The sequence below is a fragment of the Chlorocebus sabaeus genome, chromosome 16 (assembly GCF_047675955.1).
Source record: "Chlorocebus sabaeus isolate Y175 chromosome 16, mChlSab1.0.hap1, whole genome shotgun sequence".
Lineage (NCBI taxonomy): Eukaryota > Metazoa > Chordata > Mammalia > Primates > Cercopithecidae > Chlorocebus > Chlorocebus sabaeus.
The window spans coordinates 27,362,706-27,385,918 of record NC_132919.1 but is presented as its reverse complement, the minus strand read 5'-3'; the positions used below and the strand labels follow the sequence as shown (position 1 = coordinate 27,385,918).

General features: G+C 51.3%; 1 protein-coding gene across 6 annotated transcripts in view; it reads left to right on the top strand.

Moving 5' to 3' along the window:
- MYO18A (myosin XVIIIA) overlaps positions 1 to 23,213 on the top strand; it is a 105,511-nt gene that overhangs the window by 19,234 nt on the left and 63,064 nt on the right. The window contains exon 1 of one of the 6 annotated variants that reach the window (XM_073004793.1): positions 20,578 to 20,660. The exons of the other annotated variants lie outside the window; for them this stretch is intronic. Within the exon in view, the coding sequence (XP_072860894.1) occupies positions 20,655 to 20,660 (6 nt within the window). The 5' untranslated portion in view covers positions 20,578 to 20,654. Of the gene's footprint in view, positions 1 to 20,577; positions 20,661 to 23,213 lie in introns of those variants that run through there. 6 annotated transcript variants of the gene reach the window in all.

Genomic DNA, 23,213 nt, shown 5'->3' with positions numbered 1-23,213 from the left:
TTTAGTACAGATGGAGTTTCACCATATTGGTCAGGCTAGTCTCGAACTCCTGACCTCAGGTAATCCACCCGCCTTGGCCTCCCAAAGTGCTGGGATTACAGGCTTGAGCCACTCACTGCACCTGGCCCTCCCTGAGCTTTTGAGAATGTGGTGGGAAGGGAGAGGGGGTCTTTAAAGGAAGGCCTACCACTCCCTCCCAGCCAAGTCTAGTTGCTGTGGTAGGGGTACTTCTCCTGGTGAACTGAGAGGCTGCTAGTTGGAGGTTTTAGTGTGTGGGGTGGAGTTTCTAGTCAAAGGCTTTCAGGCTGTCGAGTTCCTCATGAGGTTGCCATGTTCATGTAAACCACCTCCACGCTCAGGTGGGTCTGGGAAAGGGCATGTTACAGTGGAAAGAGCATGGGCTTTGGAGCCAGAAAGACCTGGGTTCAGGTTTTACCAAAGTTATCACACCTTTCAGAGCCTCAGTGTTCACTTTTCCCTCAGTAAATATATAATGAAGTTGACCTAAGGACCAGGCACTGTGCTGGCACTGGGGGATTAAATAAATAAAATATAATCTTTCCTTGAGGACGCATAGACCTAAATAAAGAAATGAAAAGTTGCTATCGCAGAAGTCTGTGCAGGCATACAGTGGGGCAGGAGGAAGTTCTGCCTAGGGGAAAAGGGTGGCAATCAGGAGAGGCCTCCTGGTGGAAGTGACCCGTTGTCTCTATGAAATGGGCCTATTCTATCCTCCCAGAGGTTGAGAAGGTTAAGTTGGAGAAAGATGCATACCCAATGAATTCACTCCAATTACCTCTGAGAAGCAGAATAGAATTGCAGGCTGAAAGGAGATTTGCTTTTTATTCTGTGTATTTTGTGGGTCTTTATATAAGGTAAGCATGTTTATGTTAGGCAAGTTCACGTATGTGAGACGTTGGCAGGTGATAAATGCTTAGACACATTAGTACCCTTCCCTTCCCTGTGCCCGGTCCCTAAAGCCATCCAGGAAGGGTCATTTCGCAACTTCCTTCATTAATCCATCCTAGTGTTCACCCATCCTTGCTCCTGAGGTTTTCTGATGCTTTCGTCTGGACTTTTCCTGTGGCCCTAGCCTTATAGACAGCCAGCTAAAGGGAGAGATGAGCTTCTGGGTGCTTCCTATCCTTTTCTAGCTTATTAGAGGCCACCTTCTGGGGCCTGCAGGCTTGGCCATTGGTGGCCCGGCAGGAGACGAGCAAGTCAGGGTTGCCTGCATCTGGGAGAAGGACAGGGGAGCGCTTTTGCTGTAGGGGAAACCTTAGACCCCTTTGTAGAAACTGTGTGAGCCTCATCAACCTTGTCCCTAGGGTACCTGGCTGCTGCCAGGAGTGGGGCCTGCAGGATTCCAAGGGAAGACTCAAAATGGTCAGGCCTCCAGGTATGTCAGGCCGGGTTTGGAGCACTGGGCTTTCCTAGGGCCTTCTGATGGTGGTGGAGCAGCTGTGTGCTGCCTGGCTCAGTGTTCTAGAATGCTTCTGTTCCTGATTTTACTGCAAGTGATCCTTGGAGTGTTTTTGCTTTGTTTTGTTTTGTTTTGCTTTGGGTTTTTGGTTTCTGTGTTTAAAAAAAAAAAAAAAAAAAAAAAAAAAAAGGAAATTTTTACTTCAATTTGTGCCAAAGTTTCAGGCACCCCTGGCATCTGAGTCTCACCATGTGAGAACCCTGGCTTGGGGGCTCAGTAAGGATCCCTATCTAAGTCCTTTAGGCAATGAAGGGCCGGGGACAGGTGTCAAGGGCACGGGGAGTAGTGGGTGAAAGGTCTTTGGGATTGTCTGTCCTGGATTAGTGGGGTTCATGGGACAGTCAGAGTGGGGCAGTGGACTTGATCATTTCCAAGGCTCCCTTCTCTGTCCTTGGAGGCACCATTCTGCCTTCTTCCTCATGAGATGCTGGATGAATTGCAGCCCTAGAGTGCCCTGGCCACCCAGCCCGTGGTGGTGGGCACAGTACCCAGGCCGCATTGACCTGAGTATGGGTACACGACATGGTCATGGGTGCTTCTGTGGGCACAGCTTAGAGCCTTGGTGCAGGGGCGGGATCTTAAAGGTAGCCTGCCCTTGCCCCTTCCTGTCCTGGTCCCTTCCTGCCTGCCCTGATACCCCAAGGCACTATGCCCTCTGGTCCCTTCTAATCTCTCTTATTTACATTGGAATAGTTCTGGAAAATACCAGATATGCAAACACCCTGACTAGGGGTGGGTGGGGAGTAGGGTGAAGGGGAGTGTGTGGCGGGTGGGAACACAAGTATTTTAAAAATGCTGCAAATCTCTACAGCGTTTCCCAGAAACCACAGGCACGCGCTGCCTGCCAGCAGGGCTCCCACCACCCCACTGCACTAAGCTGCTGTATTCTCCTCACTGCAGTCTTGGGGGGACGGTGGGGACTGGTGACCCAGCTGAGGTGAGGGCTCCCCTGCTGCCTGGGCAGGCGGCCTGGCGCCTCCATTGTCAGTTCTGGGCAGCGGGTACGGTTGTGCCCCGGGCATCTGGCAGCACTGAGGCTGCCCACCATGCCAGACAGCCACTGCGAAAGAGCAGAGTTTTCAGGGCCCCCACCTCTGCCGTGCAGTTTGATGGGGGGCAGCCAACTGAAGAATCCTGCATGGTGTCTGGCAGCAGCTTCTGTTCTATTAAATACAGGGGACAGTGTTAGCAAAGCTTATTTTTTCAGTTGTGGGCTCTAGTTTGGTTGGGAAAGTATTTTCTTTCTTTTTTTTTTTTTTTTTTGAGATGGAGTCTCGCTCTGTCACCCAGGCTGGAGTGCAGTGGCGCGATCCCGACTCACTGCAAGCTCCGCCTCCAGGGTTCACGCCATTCTCCTGCCTCAGCCTCCCGAGTAGCTGGGACTACAGGCACCCGCCGCCACGCCTGGCTAATTTTTTGCATTTTTAGTAGAGACGGGGTTTCACCGTGTTAGCCAGGATGGTCTCAATCTCCTAACCTCGCGATCCGCCCACCTCGGCCTCCCAAAGCGCTGGGATTACAGGCGTGAGCCACCGCGCCCGGCCTGGGAAAGTATTTTCTTAGACCTAGGTCACCCCTCGGACTCCCTTAATCTCCCGCCATATGTTCTCCAGAATCAGGGCATGACGTTCTGCCCTGGTGCGACTCAGCCTGGTTGCTTTGCACAAACTCTGGGCCAGGGCAGAATGTCGGGTGTTTGCCGGTGTTCGCCGGGTGTTATCTGTAGCGCTCAGTATGGTGCATAGTGCAGACACATGCCCTAGGTGGTGTTTAATTGATCTGGGTAAGACTCAGATGAGGCAGGGCACAGTGGCTCACGTCTATAATCCCAGCACTTTGGGAGGCCGAGGTGGGCAGATTGCTTGAGCCTAGGAGTTTGAGACCAGCCTGGGCAACATGGCAAAACACCATCTCTGCAAAAAATACAAAAATTAGCCGGAGGTGGTAACACATACCTGTAGTCCCAGCTACTTGGATGACTGAGGTGGGAGGATCCCTTGAACCTGGGAGGTTGAGGCTACAGTGAGCTGTGATTATGCCACTGATTATGTCACTCAACTCCAGCCTGGGAGACAGAGCGAGACCCTGTCTTGAAAGAAAAAAAAAAAAGACTGAGCTGAACAGGAATGCCTTGGGGGAAGGGCATGAAAAGTTCTGGCAAGGTGAGGATCACGTCTAACATTCACTGTAGGTTAGGCACTGTTCTCAGTGTTTTACATACATTCACTTATTTAATTTTTCTCAACAACCCTTTGAAGGAGGGATCATAACAATCTGTTTTAAAGTGAGGAAACTGCATTACTGAGAGGTTCAAGTTAAGCAAATTGCATAAGGTTGCACAGGTATTAAGTGACTCACCAGGACTTGAACTCAGGCCATCAGCTCTTGACTAATCTGCTGTATAGAGGAGAGGAAGGCAGTATCCGGATATCCGTATAAATCCACTGCCCAGCTCAGACCTTCTGACTCCTGCTGTCCTGTCACTAAAAGCCTCTTCACCTCCTTGTCATCCTTCCAGAAGGGAAGCCAGGAGTGACAGGCCTCTCTTGAGCTGTGGTGGTGTGCTGCAGAAGGGTGTGACCGTTGCTCTCAGTGTCTCCTGAGGGTTAGCCAGAGGAAGTGAGCCCAAGTGGCAGCAGGCAGGATTCAATCTTGTGGGAGCTGGGAGAGGGAAGGGTGGCAGAGGGATGCCTTAAGAAGAGAAGTGGCACCTGCCATGGCAGCATTTGATGTGGTCCCCAGGAGTGGAGGGCCATATGCTAGATCTGGGAGTCTGGGACGTTGTCCCTCTCCCCTTTTTGGCCTATACTGGCATGCTGGTGCTGATCTCCATAGCACTTGGAGTGACCGGATCCCTGTAGTGTCACCTCTGACCAAGAGCAGGCTCGCCGTGTTGCTCGAGGCCATGCTGTTGTTTCCTCTGTGTGTTGTGGAAAAACAGTGGCAGAGCACAGCCTGGCGGAGGGCCTGGCAGGGGTGGGGGCAATGCAGGCTTCTCACTGGCGTTTACCCTTGAGCTCTGCTGTTCATTTTTTCTGTAGCCCCTTTCCGTGCCCACGCTTGTACACTTCTACACATTGGCTTCAGTTTGAATGTCACTTGCACCTGATCCTCCCAGACCATGTCAAGTCTCCACCCTGGCAGCACCCCAGCCTTCTCATAGCATTCACAAGATGGTAATTACTGATTATTCCTTCTCCAGTGCTGGAGCACTGCACAAGGGCAAAGGATATTTGTTGAAGGAAAGATGGTTCTGTAATCAGGAACTAATTCTGTTCGGTCTTCCAGACCAGAACCAAAACTTTAGCTCAGTTTTGGTTCCTGGACCCCTCCTGCTCCAACTGGCCTTGGTGACTGGTCTCTAGGACCTTAGCATGTCCCGTCTCCACCCACGGACTGTTTCTTGCATGCCTGGGGCCTGGCATCTCTCACAGGACTGGAGGAGAGGCAGTGCTGTGGGCATCCAGGAGCAGGAGCCTGGGAAGGGGGGTCCTGGGGACAGGCTGCCTCCTGCCCCCACACAGGAGCCCGCATGAAGGTGCCAGGCTTGGGTGAGAAGAAGATTCAGGGTTACATGGGGGCTATGCAGTGTCTGGCCCAGACCTTGGAGGAATGTGCCTGTCTCACTGGCTGCAGGTCTCTGAGGGGCTGGAATGTGGCCCGGTGGGGCTTCCTCTTCCCTTCTGCTGCTCTCCCTGAACTGCCTTCATGCTGGAATGTCAGCAGGCTGGGAATTTTCACAGCAAGGATCTTGCCCAATCACAGCAATGGATTCCAGCTGGAGCCTGGGGACAGCTCCCACATGTCCCTACCAGGGAGGGGAGAGTGGGTGCTAAGGCAGCCCCAGTTGCTCTGCTCCTGGGGCCCAGGCTCGGCTCCCATCCCCTCTGGGAGGCAGTTTTGATTCCTGGAACCTTCCCGCTCTGACTGGCCTAGGTGACTTGTCTGTAGAACCTTAGCATGTCCCTACTAGGCCAGGTCAGGGGGAACCTGGGCTTCTGGAGCCGTAGGGCTCAGGAGAGGGAGTGGGAGGCCTTGGAGCCCAGAGACTCCACCTCTGTGAGGAGTGAACAAGGCTGGCCATGTCCCACAAGGCCTTGCTACCTCTGGCGTGAACATGAGTCAGGGAGGGGAGCCGCCTCGGATTCCATCCTCAGGTGGGGCAAGGCCTCTGGACGCGGGTTCTCTGGCCTCGGCTGGAGGTGGCCCTGCCGAATTCGTCACCTGTATCTGTCTGCTCCCCTGTGGGTCCCGCAACACCTTCGGGGCCTGGTCCCCTCTCTTAGTGACCTTTCGGGCTCCTGTGCCCTTTGCCCTCTGATCTCATTTCGGCTGGCTCCTCCCTCCCACTCCCATTTCTGCAAGGAGCTGACTCACTTCCTCCCTCCCTCCCCAGCTCCTCTCGCTGCCAGGCCCTGGGGCAAGCAGGGTCCATACAGCATGGCAGGTTCCTCCCAGGGAGCTCTTCTCTGGCAGCAGGACTGAGGCTGCCCCGGCCCTGGGGCAGAAGAGGGCTACATGTGTGGTGGGGAGGAGGCAGGGCTCTGCGCTATAGGAAAGGTGAGATGTGGATGTCCCCAGAGCCTTGGTGCAGTCAGGGTGGGATGTCAGGACACCTTGATGAACACTGCTCTGTGTCAGCCCCTGAGCCTGGTTCTGTGGAGAAGAAAGGCTGAAGATGGCACCCCTGTGATGACAGGGCCTCTGCTTCTGCAAGGACAGAAGACATCTGCAGGAAGATTGATCTCAGCCCTGGGTGGCATGGGCTAGAGGCCAAGCAGTGACAGCACCGTCAGGCAGCATGAGACTGTCATGACTCTCCGTGACATCCAGTTTCATGCCTGGCCCCAACACATCAAGGGGAAAGTATCTGGAGATTCCAGTAGAACCTTCCAGGGACATGGCGAGGGAAAGGGTCTAATACCATCTGCTTGTGTGGTTAGTTCTTCCTGCTGGGGGCCCTACCTTCTGCCCCTGCCCCTCCCTCATGTGCGGACTGCTTTGGTTGTAGAGCTGACTGTAGAAGCACTGAGCTCAAAGCAGTAAAAGATTTCCTCCCTGGCTGGGCTGGCATCTTCTGCCTTGCCCTCCCCAGAGCTGTCCAGGCTGTGGGAGCTAGTGTGCCTGGCACTTCAGGCACGGGGGGAACCCAGCATGTGCTGAGCCTGGCACAGTCCTGCCTCCTCTCAGCAGGCACCTAAGTTCCCTAAAGGACATGGGCACAGGGTGGGTCGAGTCCCCACTCACTTGGCCATGCCTCAAGATCAACAGAGGCAAGAGGGAAACTGGGCCCCCTGCCTGAGAAGCCTGGGGAGACTGCTGTGGCCTGTCTTCCCAGAATCGGTGGCCAGCAAACATCCCTATTCCCCTTAGCACTTGGCTTTGCCTGACAGAGCCCCGATTGCCCTGGCAGCCTGAGATTCTGGCCTCAGGATTTCTGAACAATAAAAGGGGTTTCTTGCTTAGATGAGGTGAGGGGCAGGCAGGAATGAAGCCTTCTTCTAGGGGTACCAGCCTGACCACCTCACCCCAAATGCCCTTGCCCTCCCTCGAGGGAGGCGAGTCACCCTGTGCGGTCACACCAAGGCCTGTCTACACACCTCTCCTGGCGCTGCCTAATCACTCCTGCCTCCACCCATTGTCACCTAACCTCAACCTGGGAAGAGAACCACAGAACTGGGCTCTGTGGCAGGACACCCAGCTTAGGAATGGCCCAGGCGCCACATACACATGCGCACATACTCTCTCTCTCTCTCTCTCACACACACACACTCTGTCTCTCTCACACACATACTCTCTCTGCAGAATGTAGAATGGGTTGTCCTTTTCTCCCAGACCCCTCCAGTTTCTGCCATTTGCTTCTAGCCCTTACCTTCTCTGTCAAGGGGAAAGCAGCTGGCTTCACGCCAGAGGACTTTGTCTCTGGGGTAGGGGAAACAGTTTTCCTGCTTTAATCAGGGCTTTGGGTTCCTACCCAGCCTGCTTGTCTTCCTTTGATGACTGATTTTGAGGTCTCTCTTCTGTGCCTCTGAAAGAGGGACCCATCCTATAAAGGGTCCTCTACCCTTTGTCCCACCCATTTTCTTCAAAATCCCAAAACTGCAGCTCTTATTGTTGCTATAGAAACAGATGTTTGTCAAATATGAAGTTGCTTGGAAGGGCTAGTTTTGGCTGCAGGAAGTGCTTTCAGCTCATCTGGGGAGAATAGAGGAGGAGAGTGAGGGCCCCAGGCAAGGGCCCACAGGTCAGGAGTTGCGTGTGGTTATGAAGGTGTTGTTAACACAGTGCTAAGTATTGGCTACAGCTTGGCCTCTAGAGCCAGACTGCCTGGGTCTGAATCCTGGCCATGCTGCCTACTGGCTGAGTGATCTTGGGCAAATTATTTAATTCCTCTGTGCCTCATTTTCCTCATTTATAAAATGAGAATAATCATAGTAGTTTTAGTCCAGTGTGGTGGTTCATGCCTGTAACCCCAACACTTTGGGAGGTAGGAGGATCGCTTGAGCCCAGGAATTCAAGACTAGCCTGGGCAACATAGTGAGACAAGCCCAGGCAACATGGTGAGACCCCATCTCTATTAAAAATACAAAAATTAGCTGGGCATGGTGGTGTGTGCCTGTAGTCCCAGTTACTCAGGTGGTTGAGGTGAGAGGATCGCTTGAGCCCAGGAGTTTGCTGCAGTGAGCCATGATTGAACCACTGCACTCCATCCTGGGTGTCAGAGCAAGACCCTGCCTCAAACAAACAAGCAAACACAAAATAATAGTACTTTCCTTGTAAGGTTGTCTTGAGGATTAAATGAATCAATACATATAAACCACTTAGAGCAGTGCCTCAAAATAGTGCCTAGAGTCAGTGAGCACTGGCCAGGCACAGTGGTTCATACCTGTAATCCCAGTGCTTTGGGAGGCTGAAGTGGGAGGATCTCTTGAGGCTAGGAGTTCAAGATCAGCCTGGGAAAGATAGTGAGACTTTGTACAAAGAGTGAAAATATTAGCCGAGTGTGGTGGTGCATGCCTGTCCTAGCTACTTGGGAGGCTGAAACAGGAGGATAGCTTGAGCCCAGGAATTTAAGGCTGCAGTGAGCCATGATCACACCACCGTACTCCAACCTGAGTGACAGAATGAGATCCTGTTTTTTTTTTAAAAAAAGTGAACATTATCATCGTCATAATCTGTCTCTGGTACGTCAGGAAGCACGGGTGCCTGGTAGCTTGGTACCCACAGGAATGTCACAGGTGCTGTTCCTGTTAATGACTCAGCTCTGCTCTATTCTTTATTCTTGTCCTCACGCTGATGCTTTTGCCCAAAGTGCCTTTCAGGTAGAGATGGGGAACAGGCCCAAGCTTACTCAGGGCTTCACAGTAATCTTAGCGAGTGATTGCTTTGGCCTGAGTTTCCAATCTGCTCTGAAGTTTGATTCCAGTTTTTAAAATTGGGCTGCTTTCTCTGTGACTCCCTCCAATCAGATTCTTAGCTGATGGCAAGACCTCTGGAATACTAAGTGTCTTTCTACCCATTTGTTTTCCATTTGAACAAACTTACCCTACTTTTTGGTCTTTCTACAACTTATTTTGTTTATTCACACCTGTCTTGCTCCTGACAGTCCATTTAGATTAGGACTAAGCAGGAATTGATGCATAGAACAGAAAGACAGTCCTGACCTGCCAGTTCCAGGGTCTGTTCTCTGCTCCTTCCACCACACATATGAGTGTGCCCAGACTCTCCCACTTGTAATTTTTACTGCAGCAAAACCTCTCCAATGAAGTCCCTGTGATGGAACGCAACAGTGGTCAGACCCGCCACTCTGTTCCTTTGCTCGTCTGTGGATGCGGGGCTAGGGGGCTTCTCTAAGCCTCCTCTCCAATGTATCAGGTACGTCCAGAGTCCATTCTCCACCGTGTCCTCCCCTTCCTACTCCTCCTTTGCTTCATCTAGCCAGTGATACAGGAAGGTGTCCAGTTAATGGGCCTCATTGCTCCATGGCAGAAATCCTGGCATGCCCTGGATGAGGCTTCATTGGCCTTATTTGCTGTTGAAAGTTCAAGATTCTATTGGGACTTCTGTCTCTATAGGAGTACTAACATCAGATAAGTCCTGCAGCCGGTGGCTTGGGGAAGCCCTCAGGCCACTGCATTCCAGATGTCTTACTTGGCTTGGCCCAGAGAATGCAGAAACAAGGAACGATTGTGCGATTGTGCAGGGCACTGAGGGGCTTTCTCCCAGGCCTGGGACGCCTTGGGGTGGGGGCAGGTTTCCATTCAGCCTTGCTTCTGCTCCCAGCTGGGTATTAAATTGTGACTACAGTCCCCTCCTCCACCTCTTTTGGAGGCCTAGGGAACAAGGCAAGGCATGTGGGGATAGGAGTCTAAGCAGACTCTGGGGTGAGGAAGGGAGAAAACAGCAGGTGGGCAGGGGCATCACCTGAAGGAGGCATTGGTGGAGGGACCAGGACACATTGAAAGGGAACCTCTAGACCAGACCTGCCCAACAGAACATTTTGCAAGGATGGAAATGGTCTGTAGTGCTGTCCAACTTAGTAGGTACTGCACCTTACATTTTATTTGATTTTTAATTTAATCAGAAGTATCCTCATTGTTTCCATTTAACTGGAATTTTTTTTGAGACAGGGTCTTGCTCTGTCGCCCAGGCTAGAGTGCAGTGGCACCATCACAGTTTACTGCAGCAAGCTCTTGGACTTAAGTGATCCTCCCACCTCCCACCTCCCCCTCCCAAGTAGCTGGGACCACACCTGGCTAATTAAAAAATTTTTTTTGTAGAGATGGGGTCTCACTATGTTGCCCAGGCTGGTCTTGAACTTCTGCCTCAAGTGATCTTGCTGCCTAGACCTCCCAAAATGTTGGGATTATCGGCATGAGCCATCACACCCGGCCAACTTCAATTTGAATAGCCACTCATGGCTAGTAGCTACCATATTGAACAGTACGGCTCTAAACAGCTCCCAGAAAGAAACAGTTGGGTGTTCTTGAAGGTTTATTTCCTCTTTCAGAGTTCCCCTGGTGAGGCAGGGGATGGTGGCATTTCCCTTCCTCTCAGGAAGGAAGATCTGTCCTCTCAGGCAATTTCTACACCTCACCAGCTCTGGAATCCTGATGCCCCAGGGCCAGCAGGTCCCTGGCTGTGTGCCACCACAACTGGGGCAGCGCTTCCTTTCCTCGCCAAGCATGTCTTCTGCCCAGCTTTGTAACACACAGGTGCTCACATGCCCCAGTGGATTTGGCCCAGGCAGTGAGCGTGGAGGTGGTGGATTGGTATGCAAGGTAGAAGCTTTTGCTTCTTCCTGTTTCTATGGACATAGGGTTTGCACTTTATTTTTACTTCAAAGGGTTCTAGAAACAGGCCCAATAGGGGCTTCAGAGGTGAACACACATATTCTCAAATATTTATTGGATGTCCAGTGTTAGGAGGAACCAGAGGCTTGTCTAGAGGAACTTCTCTGACTTTGAGAATAAGCACCACAGGCCTCCATCTCACACCCAGGAAGACCTTACTGATATTTTATTTAAATTGCTGTGACTGACCCTTAAGCTGGTTTCCTTTTTTTTTTTCTTCTGTGGAAATGGAGAAGAGTTGTCATTTATATGAAAAAGAGAACAATGCTTCATTATGTTTATTCCCTCGTGTCTGCCAGAGGGGGTGGGGAGGAGAACATAATGCATGTGGTACATTTAGGAGACCCAGAAGTGACCCAAGTCCTGATGAGATGTGGGGCAGGGCTATGGAGGATTTTGGGAAACTATCCTCAAGGCTGGCTCATGGCTTTGGGCCTTGGGGAAGCTTGGCAAAGCAGAGGCAATTTGGAAATCCCCAGCCGCCATGAGAAACTCCCCAGCAGCTGAGAGACCTCAGAGAGCAGCAGGCCTGCTGCCGGGCCAGTCAGCTGGTCCCTGCAGTTTGCCGCATATGCCTGCCTAGTCTTTGGGGATTGACGCTGGGTCTTGGCAGAGAGGACAAGCCCAGGCGTCCGTACTTGGGCTCTGTGCCCAAAAAGGTGTGGTGGCACATGGCTCTGAGCAAACCGATGGGTGTGCCAATGCAGGGACTGGGTGGGTGTAGGGGCTGGGGGGAGTGCCAGAGCCCCAAGCCTCAATGACCACCTCTGGGGCAGTGATTTGTGGCTCGCCGTCCCAAACCCACTGATCTTCCTGATTGCTTGTCCTGGGCCCCTCTCTAGAACAGACTCAAGGCCTTCCTGGCGTCTTTTGACCTTGCATTCATGTATTCATTCATTTATTCCATCAGTAAGCATCTACTGAATGCCTGCTAAATGTAGGAACTGTTTTAGGTTAGGGATAGAGCGGTGATAAAAACAAAGTGGGCGCCGAGCTCATCCCTGCCTCTTCTTGCCCTACGCATCCTGGGGACGGCGAGAGGCCATCTTGCCACCGCTGACCCCTCGGGCCTGAGCTCCCGGGGGACGCCTCCTGGGGGCGGGGCCCAGAGGCCGGCCAGGCGGAGGTGAAAGCCCGCGGCCCTAGCAAAGCGGGAGGGTAGATGAAAAGGTGGCTGCCACCCTCTGCCGGGCGCCAGCGGCGCTGCAGGGCGGAGCTTCCGGAACTCCAGGCGCATGTGCTGGGCCTGGCCCCACCCCCTTGGCCCCGCCCAGGCTCCGGCTGGCCGGTGGGCCAACCCAGGAAGTGTGGCCCAGGGCCTGGGGCTGACTGGGGCCTCACGGACCCCGGTCCGTGCGTAGGGTGCTGAGTGGCTGCGCTGGCCCTGGGCATGCACCGTTGGCCACTCCAGGTTTCCTCTCAGCCCTCCTTCTTCTCACTGAGACCATCCCTAGGCTTCTTAAAGGGAGTCTGCCCTCTACCCCTTCAGAATCCACTGGCCTTCGACACCCGGTAGAATTTCATAAAAAATCTTGTCACCCCAATACGAATCGCTGTCTCCTAACACTGCTGTTTCATACGAGATGACATTTTGTTACACACACACACACACACAGGAATAAAGGATAATTCCTCCCAAGAAAGGGAAGGGACTCCTGCGCCGGCATTTTCTTTGAGACAGTGTAGACTCTAGTACTGGCCCTAGGGCTGGTGCTGAGGACCTCTGAAGTGGTCATCCAGGACGTGCACCTGCCACCCTAGTGGCTGGGCCCTCCCACCCCAAAAGCAAGTGCTCCAGGCCCTCCTGGCCCTGAGCTCTGAGTGCTTTAAACAGGACTCTCCCCAGCTCCCTAAATAAAGAGTTCTGTTACTGACACTTTACACACCACAAATCTGTAATACAAGGATCATATAATTCGTACCCATTTATGGCAACAGTGTTTGTAGACTTTTTCTTTTTTTTCAGGAGTTTTGATTTACAGGGGAACTAGAGGGACAAATGGGGTCAGAGAAGTATTCTTTTGTTAAGATACATTTTGTTAAGATATATCTTAACAGTGAGATATATCCTAACAAAATATATCTTCCCAAGCTTGAAACCTTGGTATCTTTCCTTCCTTTTCTCAATCTCCACCCACACCCGCTCGTGCCCATTTCCCATCCTTCCCCAAATAGTCACCAAGTCCAACTTATTTTTCTCTTGGATCAGCCTCTCTTCCCTAGCAACTGCCAGAATCCTAGGCAGACCCTTCTTACCTCTCATTTGGTATCCCTTTTACCTTGACTTCCTTTTGTTTTGGTCACCCAGGCTGGAGTGCAGTGGCATGGTCATAGCTCACTGTAACCTGTAACCTTGAACTCCAGGGCTCAAGCAATTGATCCTCCTACCTCAGCCTCCCAAGTAGCTAAGACTACAGTTGCATGCCACCACACCTGGCTAATTTTTAAATTTTCTGTAGGTGGGTCTCTCTGTTTCCCAGGCTGGTCTTGAACTCCTGGTCTGAAGTGATCCTCCTGCCTCTGCCTTCCAAAGTTTTGGGATTCCAGGTATGAGCCACAATGCTTGGCTACCTTAACTTTCTAATGTTCTTTCACCTTCCAGCCTCCTTTCTCCTCCTCTTGCATCCTGTTAGCTCAGCATTTTTTTTTTTTTTTTTCTTTTTTTTAGGCAGGGCCTCTCGCTCTGTCACCCAGGCTGGAGTGCAGTGGTGTGATCATGACTCAATGCAGCCTTGACCTTCCCTGGGCTCAGGTGATCCTCCCACTTCAGCCTCCCAAGTAGCTGGGACCACAGGCATGCCACCACCACACCCAGCTAATTTTTGTGTTTTTTGTAGAGATGGGATTTTGCCATGTTGCCCAGGCTGGTCTTGAACTCCTGAGCTCAAGCAGTCTGCCCTCCTCGGCCTTCCAAAGTGCTGGGATTACAGGAATAAGCCACCATGCCTGACCTGCTCAGCATTCTTAAGGCACAGGTTAAATCATGCCCCATCACTCTCCAGAAACTTGTTATGCCTCCCATTGTTTTCCAGGCAGGTGGTGGTGTGTAAGGAGCTGGGCTCTGGAATCTGAACAGCCTGAGTTCAAATCACCTGGCCGGTCACAATCTGTGTGATCACAGGCAATTATTTAACCTCTGTAAACCCCATTTCCCCATTCCACAATTCCCCTTTTCATTACCTTGCAGGGTTTTGAGAGGAAAACGAGTAGCACTGTGCCTGGCCATGGCTAGTGCTCAGTGTGTGCCTTCTTGTTCCTTAGACTGCCCACCTTGCTTTCATCTCAGGTACAGCTCTTTCAGGTGGGAGTAACAGAAAGCCCAGCTCAACTGGCTTAAAAAGATATGCGTTGTCACCAATATCTGAAAAGTCCAGCAGTAGAACTGGCTACAGGCTCAGCCTTATCTGGAAACATTAACAGTGTGACCAAGACCTGACCTTTTCTGTCTCTCACCCCATCTTCTAGGCAGGCTTGGTCCTCAGACAAGTAATGGCAAAACGTCACAGCCCCAGGTTCTAGTTGTGTGGATAGAGAAGTGTGACTCTTTGAATAATCCCAAAGTTTCATTATGTATCCTTGAAACTGATTGGGTCACATGCCCTCCATGAACCTATAGCCTGAGGATATTCTTATTGGCCAGGGCCAAGTCATGTGCTGGAGTGGGTCCCCAGAGGGGAAAATAGGGTGCTATAATCAGAGGATGGAGGAATGGGTGGCGGGCAGCAGAAACAACACACATCCACTATAGCATACACCTGCTTGATTTGAGACCCAGCTTCCTTCCCAGCTTTATCCCGCCTTGGTTTCCTATATGTGTCATACATTTCTTCCAGACTTACTGTCCATATCTCATGCTTTTCCACCTCTTTGCCTTTTATTTTATTTTATTTTTTTGAGACAGAGTCTCTCTCTGTCGCCCAGGCTGTAGTGCAGTGGCGCAGTCTCAGCTCACTGCAACCTCTGCCTCCCGGATTCAAGTGATTCTCCTGCCTCAGCCTCCCAAGTAGCTGGGATTACAGGCACGTGCCACCACGCCCGGCTAATTTTTGTATTTTTAGTAGAGATGGGGTTTCACCATGTTGGCCAGGCTGGTCTCGAACTCCTGACCTAAGGTGATCCGCCCACCTCGGCCTCCCAAAGTGCTGAGGTTATTGGCGTGAGCCACCACACCTGCCTGGCCCCTTTTTGCCTTTTCTTACACTACTTTTTCACCCTGGAATTCCCTTCCTAGCTCATTACCACATTATAACATTTCTCTCTTTCACTGGCCTAGCTCCAAGCTGTCTGTAAGCTGTCTGCCTAATTCCCTAACTGGAACATTGATATCCCTGTTGGAGCACTGAGCACATTCTGACTTGAATTTTAATTATTGGGGTACATTTGTTATTTCCTCTGCTGGTCTGTACATTTTTTAAAATCAGGAAATATTTAGTTGAAAACAATAACTAAATCATCTTTCACTGAGTCACTCAAATGTGCCTCGTATTGTCTCTGAGCCGGGCCCAGTGCTAGGTGAGTGCCAGGGATAGAGCAATGAGCAACACACAACCTCTGCCTCAGGAAGCTCAGTCTGTGGTGGGGAAGCTGAAAAAGAAGCAGGCACGGTGCTTCCCCACAGTGTTCACCTTGAGGTATTACAGTTCACAGCTAGTTGAATAAGTGAACGACTTCCTCCAGCCCTCAGAGCCTCTCGTCTGGCCTGCCCCCAGCTCTGCTTAGCTACTCTGCCTGGTCAAGTGCCTGAAACAGAGCCAAAGACCTTGCACTCACCCACACCACCAATGTGGGAGAATAGAGCAGTTGAAGTTGTCACCACACATGGAGATCCCCTTGCTCCCCACTGTATTCCAGCCCACTTATTGTGCATGCACCATTCAGATCAGTTGGTTAAATCCATATGGATTTTCGTGGAACACCTGTTGTGTGCCTAGTGCTGGGGAACGGGATGGGATATAAAGGAAGTAGGAAATAGTCCTAGCTCTCCAGGGAGAGCAGGCTTAAACATTCAACACGAATTGATTATCATTCAGAACATTAGTTATGCTGTATAGTCATGGCACGTGGACAGTAAACTTCAATAAATTCAACTATATGCTTATATAAGAAACTATATTACTGTAGCCTAAAATTATAAAAATTATGTTTTGTGTGTTTTTACTATATGCTGTACATGACTATTATGCTTTCCTGCAGTGATATTATATCAAATGGCATACTCAAAATCATGTGTACTGTACTTCGTGAGCAGTTTAAGGGATTTTCAGGAGTTTTAGACCATATTCTATTTTTGCCTTACATACTGACTTTGGAGTCTAACCCCATATAGTGTGTGACTCCACTGTATGTAATAGAGCACCATATTGAGTATAACCAAGAACCATATGTATGTAATGTGTTGAGGTGTAGACAGTGAGTGCTATGGTTTATGATAATAATGATATTAATAATTTAATAAGTATAATTTGCCAGGCCTCATGTCAGTTGCTTTACATGTACTGCCTGTTCGATTCTTACAACAGCCTCATAAGGTGGATATCATACTATTTTAAAGCCAAAAAAGTAGAAACTCTAAGAAGTCATGTAACTTTCCCTTAGGTCAGGCAGCAAGAAAGAGGCTGGGATTCAGACCCAGGTGTGTCTGGCTGCCGAGTCCATGTTCTTTGCATTGCCAGGTGGGTCTTGGGTTTCAGGGAAGGCTTCATAAAGAAGGTGGGAGTTGAGAAGGGCCTGGAGAGATGCAGAGGGTCAGCCAAGGTAGAGTCACATTCATAAGGAATGGCTCTGGTGGTGACAAGGGCAGGCAAATGAGGGAGAGCCAGGCTGGCTGGGAAGAGGGGAAGAGACTAGAAAAGTAAAAGTAAAGTCTGAGGAGGGGCCAGATTATAGCTTCTGACTGTACTTGGAGGCAAGCTGAGGGGGTTGGGGTGGCCTGGCTGGCTGTGGGAGTGCCCACATGACCTCTGGAGCCATCAGTTAGACTCATCGAAGAAACAGACCATGCCCTGAGATTGCACCATGCTTTGGGCAGCAGAGGGACTAGCTGTGGTTGCATGTGAAGCTGAGTGGAGGAGTGGAGACAGGCACACTGACAGGCGAGTGACAGCTGATGGCCTAATGAGGTCGGGGACAAAAGAGTTAAAAAGCAGACATATGGCCACAAAGGGCGCCTGGATTTCCTAATATAGGCATATGCAAGGCTTCAGCATGGTGGTGCCTAAGAGGGGCTGGTGCCCTTGGAGAGAGGCTGGGGCATTGGTGGGGTAGAAGCCAGGCTTCTATAGCCACGCCAGGAAGTCAGGAGTCATCATGGTGGAGATGGTGTGCCCTTCAGTACAGGATGGAGCAGAAATGGATTGGGTTCAAGAAGGAAAGCTCAGAGTTTGAGATCTTTGAGATGAATTTGAGGTGTTGTACTTAAGGAAACAGGGTATATATGTTGGTTATTTTTAGGATTATAAATAGTATAGAACTTAGAAAATGACTTAAATCTTTTATCCCTTAAAAAGGGTAGGCTCCAGTTACCTGGAAATTTTGCTTACAATGCCTCATTTTTTCCCCCGCTTATGATCATAGATAGATAATAATAGTTAAAATGTATTAAGGCCAAATATGGTGTCTCACGCCTGTAATCCCAGCACTTTGGGAGGCCGAGGCAGGTTGATTGCTTGAGCGCAGGAGTCTGAGACCAGCCTGGGCAACATAGGAAGGCCCCATCTGTACAAAAAAAAATATATAAAACTTACATGATGGTGCATGCCCGTGATCCCAGCTACTAGGAAGGCTGAGGTGGGAGGATGGGCTGAGCCCAGGAGATGGAGATTTCAGGGAGCCAAGATAGTGCCGCTGCACTCCAGCCTGGGCAAAAGAGCAAGACCCTGTTTTTTTATTTTGTTTTGTTTTGTTTTAAGTATTGAAAATGAATGTGCTGGGCGCTGTTCTCAGAGCTATGTATGTACTAATTCTTTTAACCCGTGTATTAACCCCACGTGGTAGGTGCTGTTATTTTCCTATTTTATAAATAAATAAATAGAAGCACAGAGGCTGGGCATGGTGACTCACACCTGTAATCCCAGCACTTTGGGAGGCTGAGGCTGGCGGATCACTTACTGTCAGGAGTTCAAGGTCAGCCTGGCCAAAATGGTGAAACCCCGTCTCCACTAAAAATACAAAAATTAGCTGGGTGTGGTGGCGCATGCCTGTAATCCCAGCTACACAGGAGCCTGAGGCACAAGAATTGCTTGAACCTGGGAGGCGGAGGTTGCAGTAAGCCAGATGGAGCCACTGTGCTCCAGCCAACAGAGTGAGTGAGACTCTATTTCAAAAAATAAAATACAAATGAAAAGAAGTTGAAACACAGAGAGGTCAAGTTGTGTAGTTTACTACGTGGAAGAGCCAAGATTAAACCGGGCCATGTGGCCCTGGAGGTCACACTCCTAACCATGGTATGCTGTGAATTATTCCTTTCAAGCCGTGCTTCTCAGACTTTTATGTGCCTCAGCATCACCTGGAAGCCTAGTTAAAACACAGATGCTGCACCCCATATCCAGAGTTCTTGGTTCAGCAGGTCTGGGTCAGGTTCCTGGAATTTGCATTTCCAACAGGTCCCCAGGGGATGCCCACACTGCTGGCCTGAGAACTTGGAGAACCAAAGCCCTTTCACATACATTATGTACCAGTCTCAGACTGGTTGGGTAAGAGTCAGTACAGGTGTAATCCTCATTTTACAGATAAGGGAAATTTAAGTCACCTGCCTGTGTTCACGCAGCTAAGTCATTCATTCATTCACTCATTCATTTAACAAATGGACATTTCTGTGCTAGGCCTTATGCTGGCCTTAGAGTCTTGCAGTTCTCAGCCTTGGCTGCATGTAAGAATCACCTGGGGAGCTTTTATCCATAAAAAATCCCAGTGCCCGGCCGGGCGCAGTGGTTCACGCCTGTAATCCCAGCACTTTGGGAGGCTGAGGCAGGAGGATCACGAGGTCAGGAGATTGAGACCATCCTGGCTAACACGGTGAAACCTCCCTCGTCTCTACTAAAAATACAAAAAATTAGCCAGGCATGGTGGTGGGCTCCTGTAGTCCCAGCTACTCAGGAGGCTGAGGCAGGAGAATGGCGTGAACCCGGGAGGTGGAGCTTGTGGTGAGCCGAGATCGCGCCACTGCACTCCAGCCTGGGCGACAGAGCAAGACTCAGTCTCAAAAAAAAAAAAAAAATCCCAATGCCCAGGCTCCCCCTCCCAGACCAATTATGTCAGAAACTGAGAGGGAAAGGGTGGGCTCCAGGCATCGGTATTTTTTTCAAGTTCCCCAGTGGATTTCAGTGAGCAGCTGAGGCTGGCACCATTGTTCTAAGTAGCCACTGGAGATGGGAAGACCTGCGACACTCCATGTGCTTCAGAAGGGCCAGATGCTTCCCCTGGGGAGACATGCCATTCCCTAGAGAGCAGGACACAAGCACAGCACCATGTCCTAAGAGTCTGTATATGTGACTATATGACAGTGAGACTTGGACAGTGCATGGCAGGTAGGAGGCAGAGCTGGGTTTCTGTCCTCTCTGGCAGTGCTTACCAATCTTTTCATGGAGAAAGTCAGACAATTTATAGAACCAATGGCCCTTAGAGCTGGCCAGGGGCAAGAATCATGGGGTGTATGCCAGACTGGTTAGGAGGTGGTTCTGTACCAGGGCTTCCTAGCACCACCCCCACCCTTTTTTTTTTTTTTTCCTGAAGAGGAAGAGGGAAGCAATGACTATTTCCTTTTTTCTGCAGAGCTGACAGCTTCTGAGACTTGCACTCCCTGTCTTTTGGCCCCTTCCCATTCTGTTCTCCAGCTCCCATTTCAGCCTCTTAGCGGGTCCCTAGTCCTGGTCTAAGCATCCCATGGTGCTAACTGGAGAGCCAGGCCAGGATTTCTCTTCACAAGAAACACTGGCTTTTCACAGGCAGCCGTCACTCATTGGCCAGACACCCATGACTTCCTCTGTCTGCAGGGCTGAGGCCCACCCCACCCTCCTCTCTGCCTGTGCAGTCCCTGGCATGTGTGGAGGGGAGAGGGATGTAAACGTAGAGAGTCCCTATTGATTCTCTGCATGTCCCCCGTGTACTGACGGCAGTGGGGCAGTAAGTGGGCCTGCCCGTGTGGGTCTCTGCTCCTGCCGGACCTTACAGAACTGTGTGCGGCTGCTGTTTGGGCACAGTGTGCAGTGGGCCCTGTGTGTTGTCTTGGATGTGACGTTAGTGGCTGTCTTGGCCTCTGCCGCAGTAATTAGATGGCTTGGGGTAGGCCTATGATTTGGGTGTTCTCAAGAACACTGGGTTGATTGAATGTTTGTGCATGCTGGTGTGTGTGTATGTGTGTGTGTATACGTGTACATGTATGTGAGTGCGCATGTGCTTGTCTCAAGTTTGGCCTGTGGGGCCGGGGGCTGCAGGTCTCAAATTCCTCTGCTATTTTTAGGAGCCATATCAGCCCAGCTGTCCCGGAGCTGGGGTGTGTGTCCATAGACAAGTCTCACCCTCCCTGTCCTTGCCCTAACCCCCCAACACTACCTGCCGCCCACCCCAATGGCTTTACCCTAAGAGCCTTCTCCTTCCCTTCCACACACACTGCTGTCTCACCGTCTCCCTCCTGGCATACCTGATACCCGCAGTCCTCCGGGCTACTGGCTCCAACCGGGGCTGGGCAGCTCGGGATGGGAGGGGCTGGGGAGAGGGCGGGAACTGGGCGGGGCCAGAGCCTGTGCTATTTTGAGCTGCTAACAGAGCCAGAGCAGCATCAGAGCGGAGTCTCCTTGCTCTGGGCTGCTCCAGGCCAGGCCATGCGGGTGAGTGTCCCTCTGACCCCCTACCCTGGAAATGTCCCAGGCTCCTCATGCTATTTCCTCATTTAGGAAAGGAGGGACCTTTTTGTGATTTCCCCAGATGTGGCTGAAGTAGGTGGGGAGAGGGGTGGGGCCGCCTTGGGGCTCCTCTCGGAGCTTCTTGGTAAGAAGGGAGTTACCCAGCCCCAGAAGCCTCAAAAACCCCTCCATGGCTAGGAGCAGGGCATCCTGGGCCTGACTCATGACTTCAGGAGTTTTGGAGGGGCACTGTCTTCTGAATCTCAGTTTCCTGAGGTTGCATCCACCCCCAAGGCTGTGACATGCCTTCCCCACCAACCATTAGTGCTTTTTTGGCCTTCCTTCCTTAGAATGCTATTTTCTTCCAAAGCCCCAGCCTCCCCAGCACCCAAGGTCTTTGGTAGTCTTGTCTCTGCATTGTTGGTGGTATAGCCCTCTCCTCTCTTCCTCCTTGAGAGGGGATGGTCCTTGGAGTTGTCAAGGAGCACCCGTTCTCAATGTCCCCAAAAGTAGTCTTAGCATGGCCACCTCCATTTCTGTGCATAGGACACTTGCAAGGGGCACAGATGGTGTGTCGGGGATGCTCTGACTGGCCCTAAGTCTCCTTTTTAGTAGAGATTACTCCAGATAAGTAAGTTCCTTAAAAAAGAAAGTGAGGAGAGGCATAGTTGCTCCCAGTCCTTTCCGTTCCTCTGACTCTACCCCTCCCAGCCACCAAGGGTAAGGTTTTCAGTCGTGTCAGCAGTTGGCAGAGTATGTGGGCTGGCCTGGTGCGGAGGTGCATCAGGAGCCTAAGATGTGCCCGTGAGCACTTGTATCTCTCTCTGCTCAGGACTGCTCTGCCTCAGCCCCCAAACTGGCACCAGGGCTGAGTTGTGTGGGCAGTATGCCCGGGGGTGGGGGAGAGGTCAGAGAGACCTCCTTACCCTGAGAGATGGGTGCTTCCTGGTCTATGTTACTCTCCCCCAGCCACCCCCGGGCCACTAGCACCAGGTCACAGATTCAGGGCCATGCACAGTGATATCCAAGCAGACAGCAAAGTGCCCTGCAGAGGGGCAGTGAGCATCCCCAGGGAAGGGGGGCCTCCAGCAGGTCCAGTTGTTGGAGGAGGAAACCAAGACCCTTCTGCAACTGCAGTTGCGGCAGGAAGCCATTCTAGTGCACCTGCTTCCTCTGGGCTGGCCTGCAGTGAGGCGGGCGCCCGCCTGCTTTCTGTTCCGCCCTGGGGCTGGGGAGGGCTCTGGCTGGAGGCTGCACTGCAAGGGCCAGGTTGTCCCTGCCAAGCTCGTCTCCCCCTCCTCCTCTGTCTGGTAGCATGGCCTTCAGTTCATTCCCTAGAGAGCTTCCCTTCCTCTCAAGCAGTTCCATGTAAAGCATATTCAGGTCGGTGGGTGGAGGGGCGGGTCATCATTGGGAATCCCTGCTTTCCTCCCAAGCTGCTGTTCTGGCAGCTGATGTAGAAGGACAACAGTGCAGGTGAACCAGGGAAGATGGAGGGTAGGGTGTGCCTCCATCCCGTAAAGTGAGCAGTGGAGGTCTCTCGCAGGAGACCTGAGTGTGAATCCCAGATCTGCCACTTGCTGCTGTGAGGCTTTGGGCGAGTCACCTGACCTTCTGAGCCTCCTTTTGCTCATTTGTAAAGTAGCAATCACACAGTCACACTAGTATCTATTTCAGAGGGATGTTGTGAGGATCAAATGAGATGATTCATGTGAAGGATTCAGCACAGTGCCTGACACATACCAAATGCTCAATAACGATTAACCGTTTTTTACTATTATGCTAGTATTTCTTCCCTTCTCCTTTGTTCCTCCCACCCCCCGTCGCCCCCAATCCCTAGATAAGTTGGTGCTAGGTTGGGACTGGGAGGAAGAAGTCTCCTGGGAGCTGCCCTCTGTGCCTCCGAATGGGAAAGAGGGAGGAGAGGAGAATGCCCTGCCTTTTGGTCCTCAGAAGGAGAAACCTTGGGTGTGTGAGTGCTGGCAGAAGCGGCGAGGTGGGGAAGTGACCTCGGCCACATCTCGGCTTCCTCTGGGCACTCTCTCGAGGGTTACCTGCTGCTCTCAGGGGCTTGCAGTGTACAGATGTCTGGCGTGGATGCTTGGGCCTCAAAGCATTTGTCCAGGCCGGGCATTCCAGGCCTGAGGGACTGCCTGAGGCATGGCATTATTCTCCTAGAAGCATTTGTGCCCCCATTCCCTCCTGTGAGGGGCCCAGAAAGTGCAGGTTAAGGGCGAGTGGGCTCTGCTGGCACGGTGGAGGGTAAACCCCAGCTGCTCCCAGAGCGTCAGAAGCCTGCTGGGGCTGAGGCTTGACAGTCCCTCAGCACATTTCTTGGATCTCTCCTCTTTGAGAACAAATGCTTCTAGCTATTATATGTTTTTCTTTTTCTTTTTTATTGACTATTTAGCCATCTTCACAATAAAAATAAGGAGTAAGTAGCAAATACATAACAAAATAAATACCAAGTGTTCCTATTGTGTCTAATTCACACAGTTTATAAGATTATTATGATCACTCTTTGTATACTATTTGAGT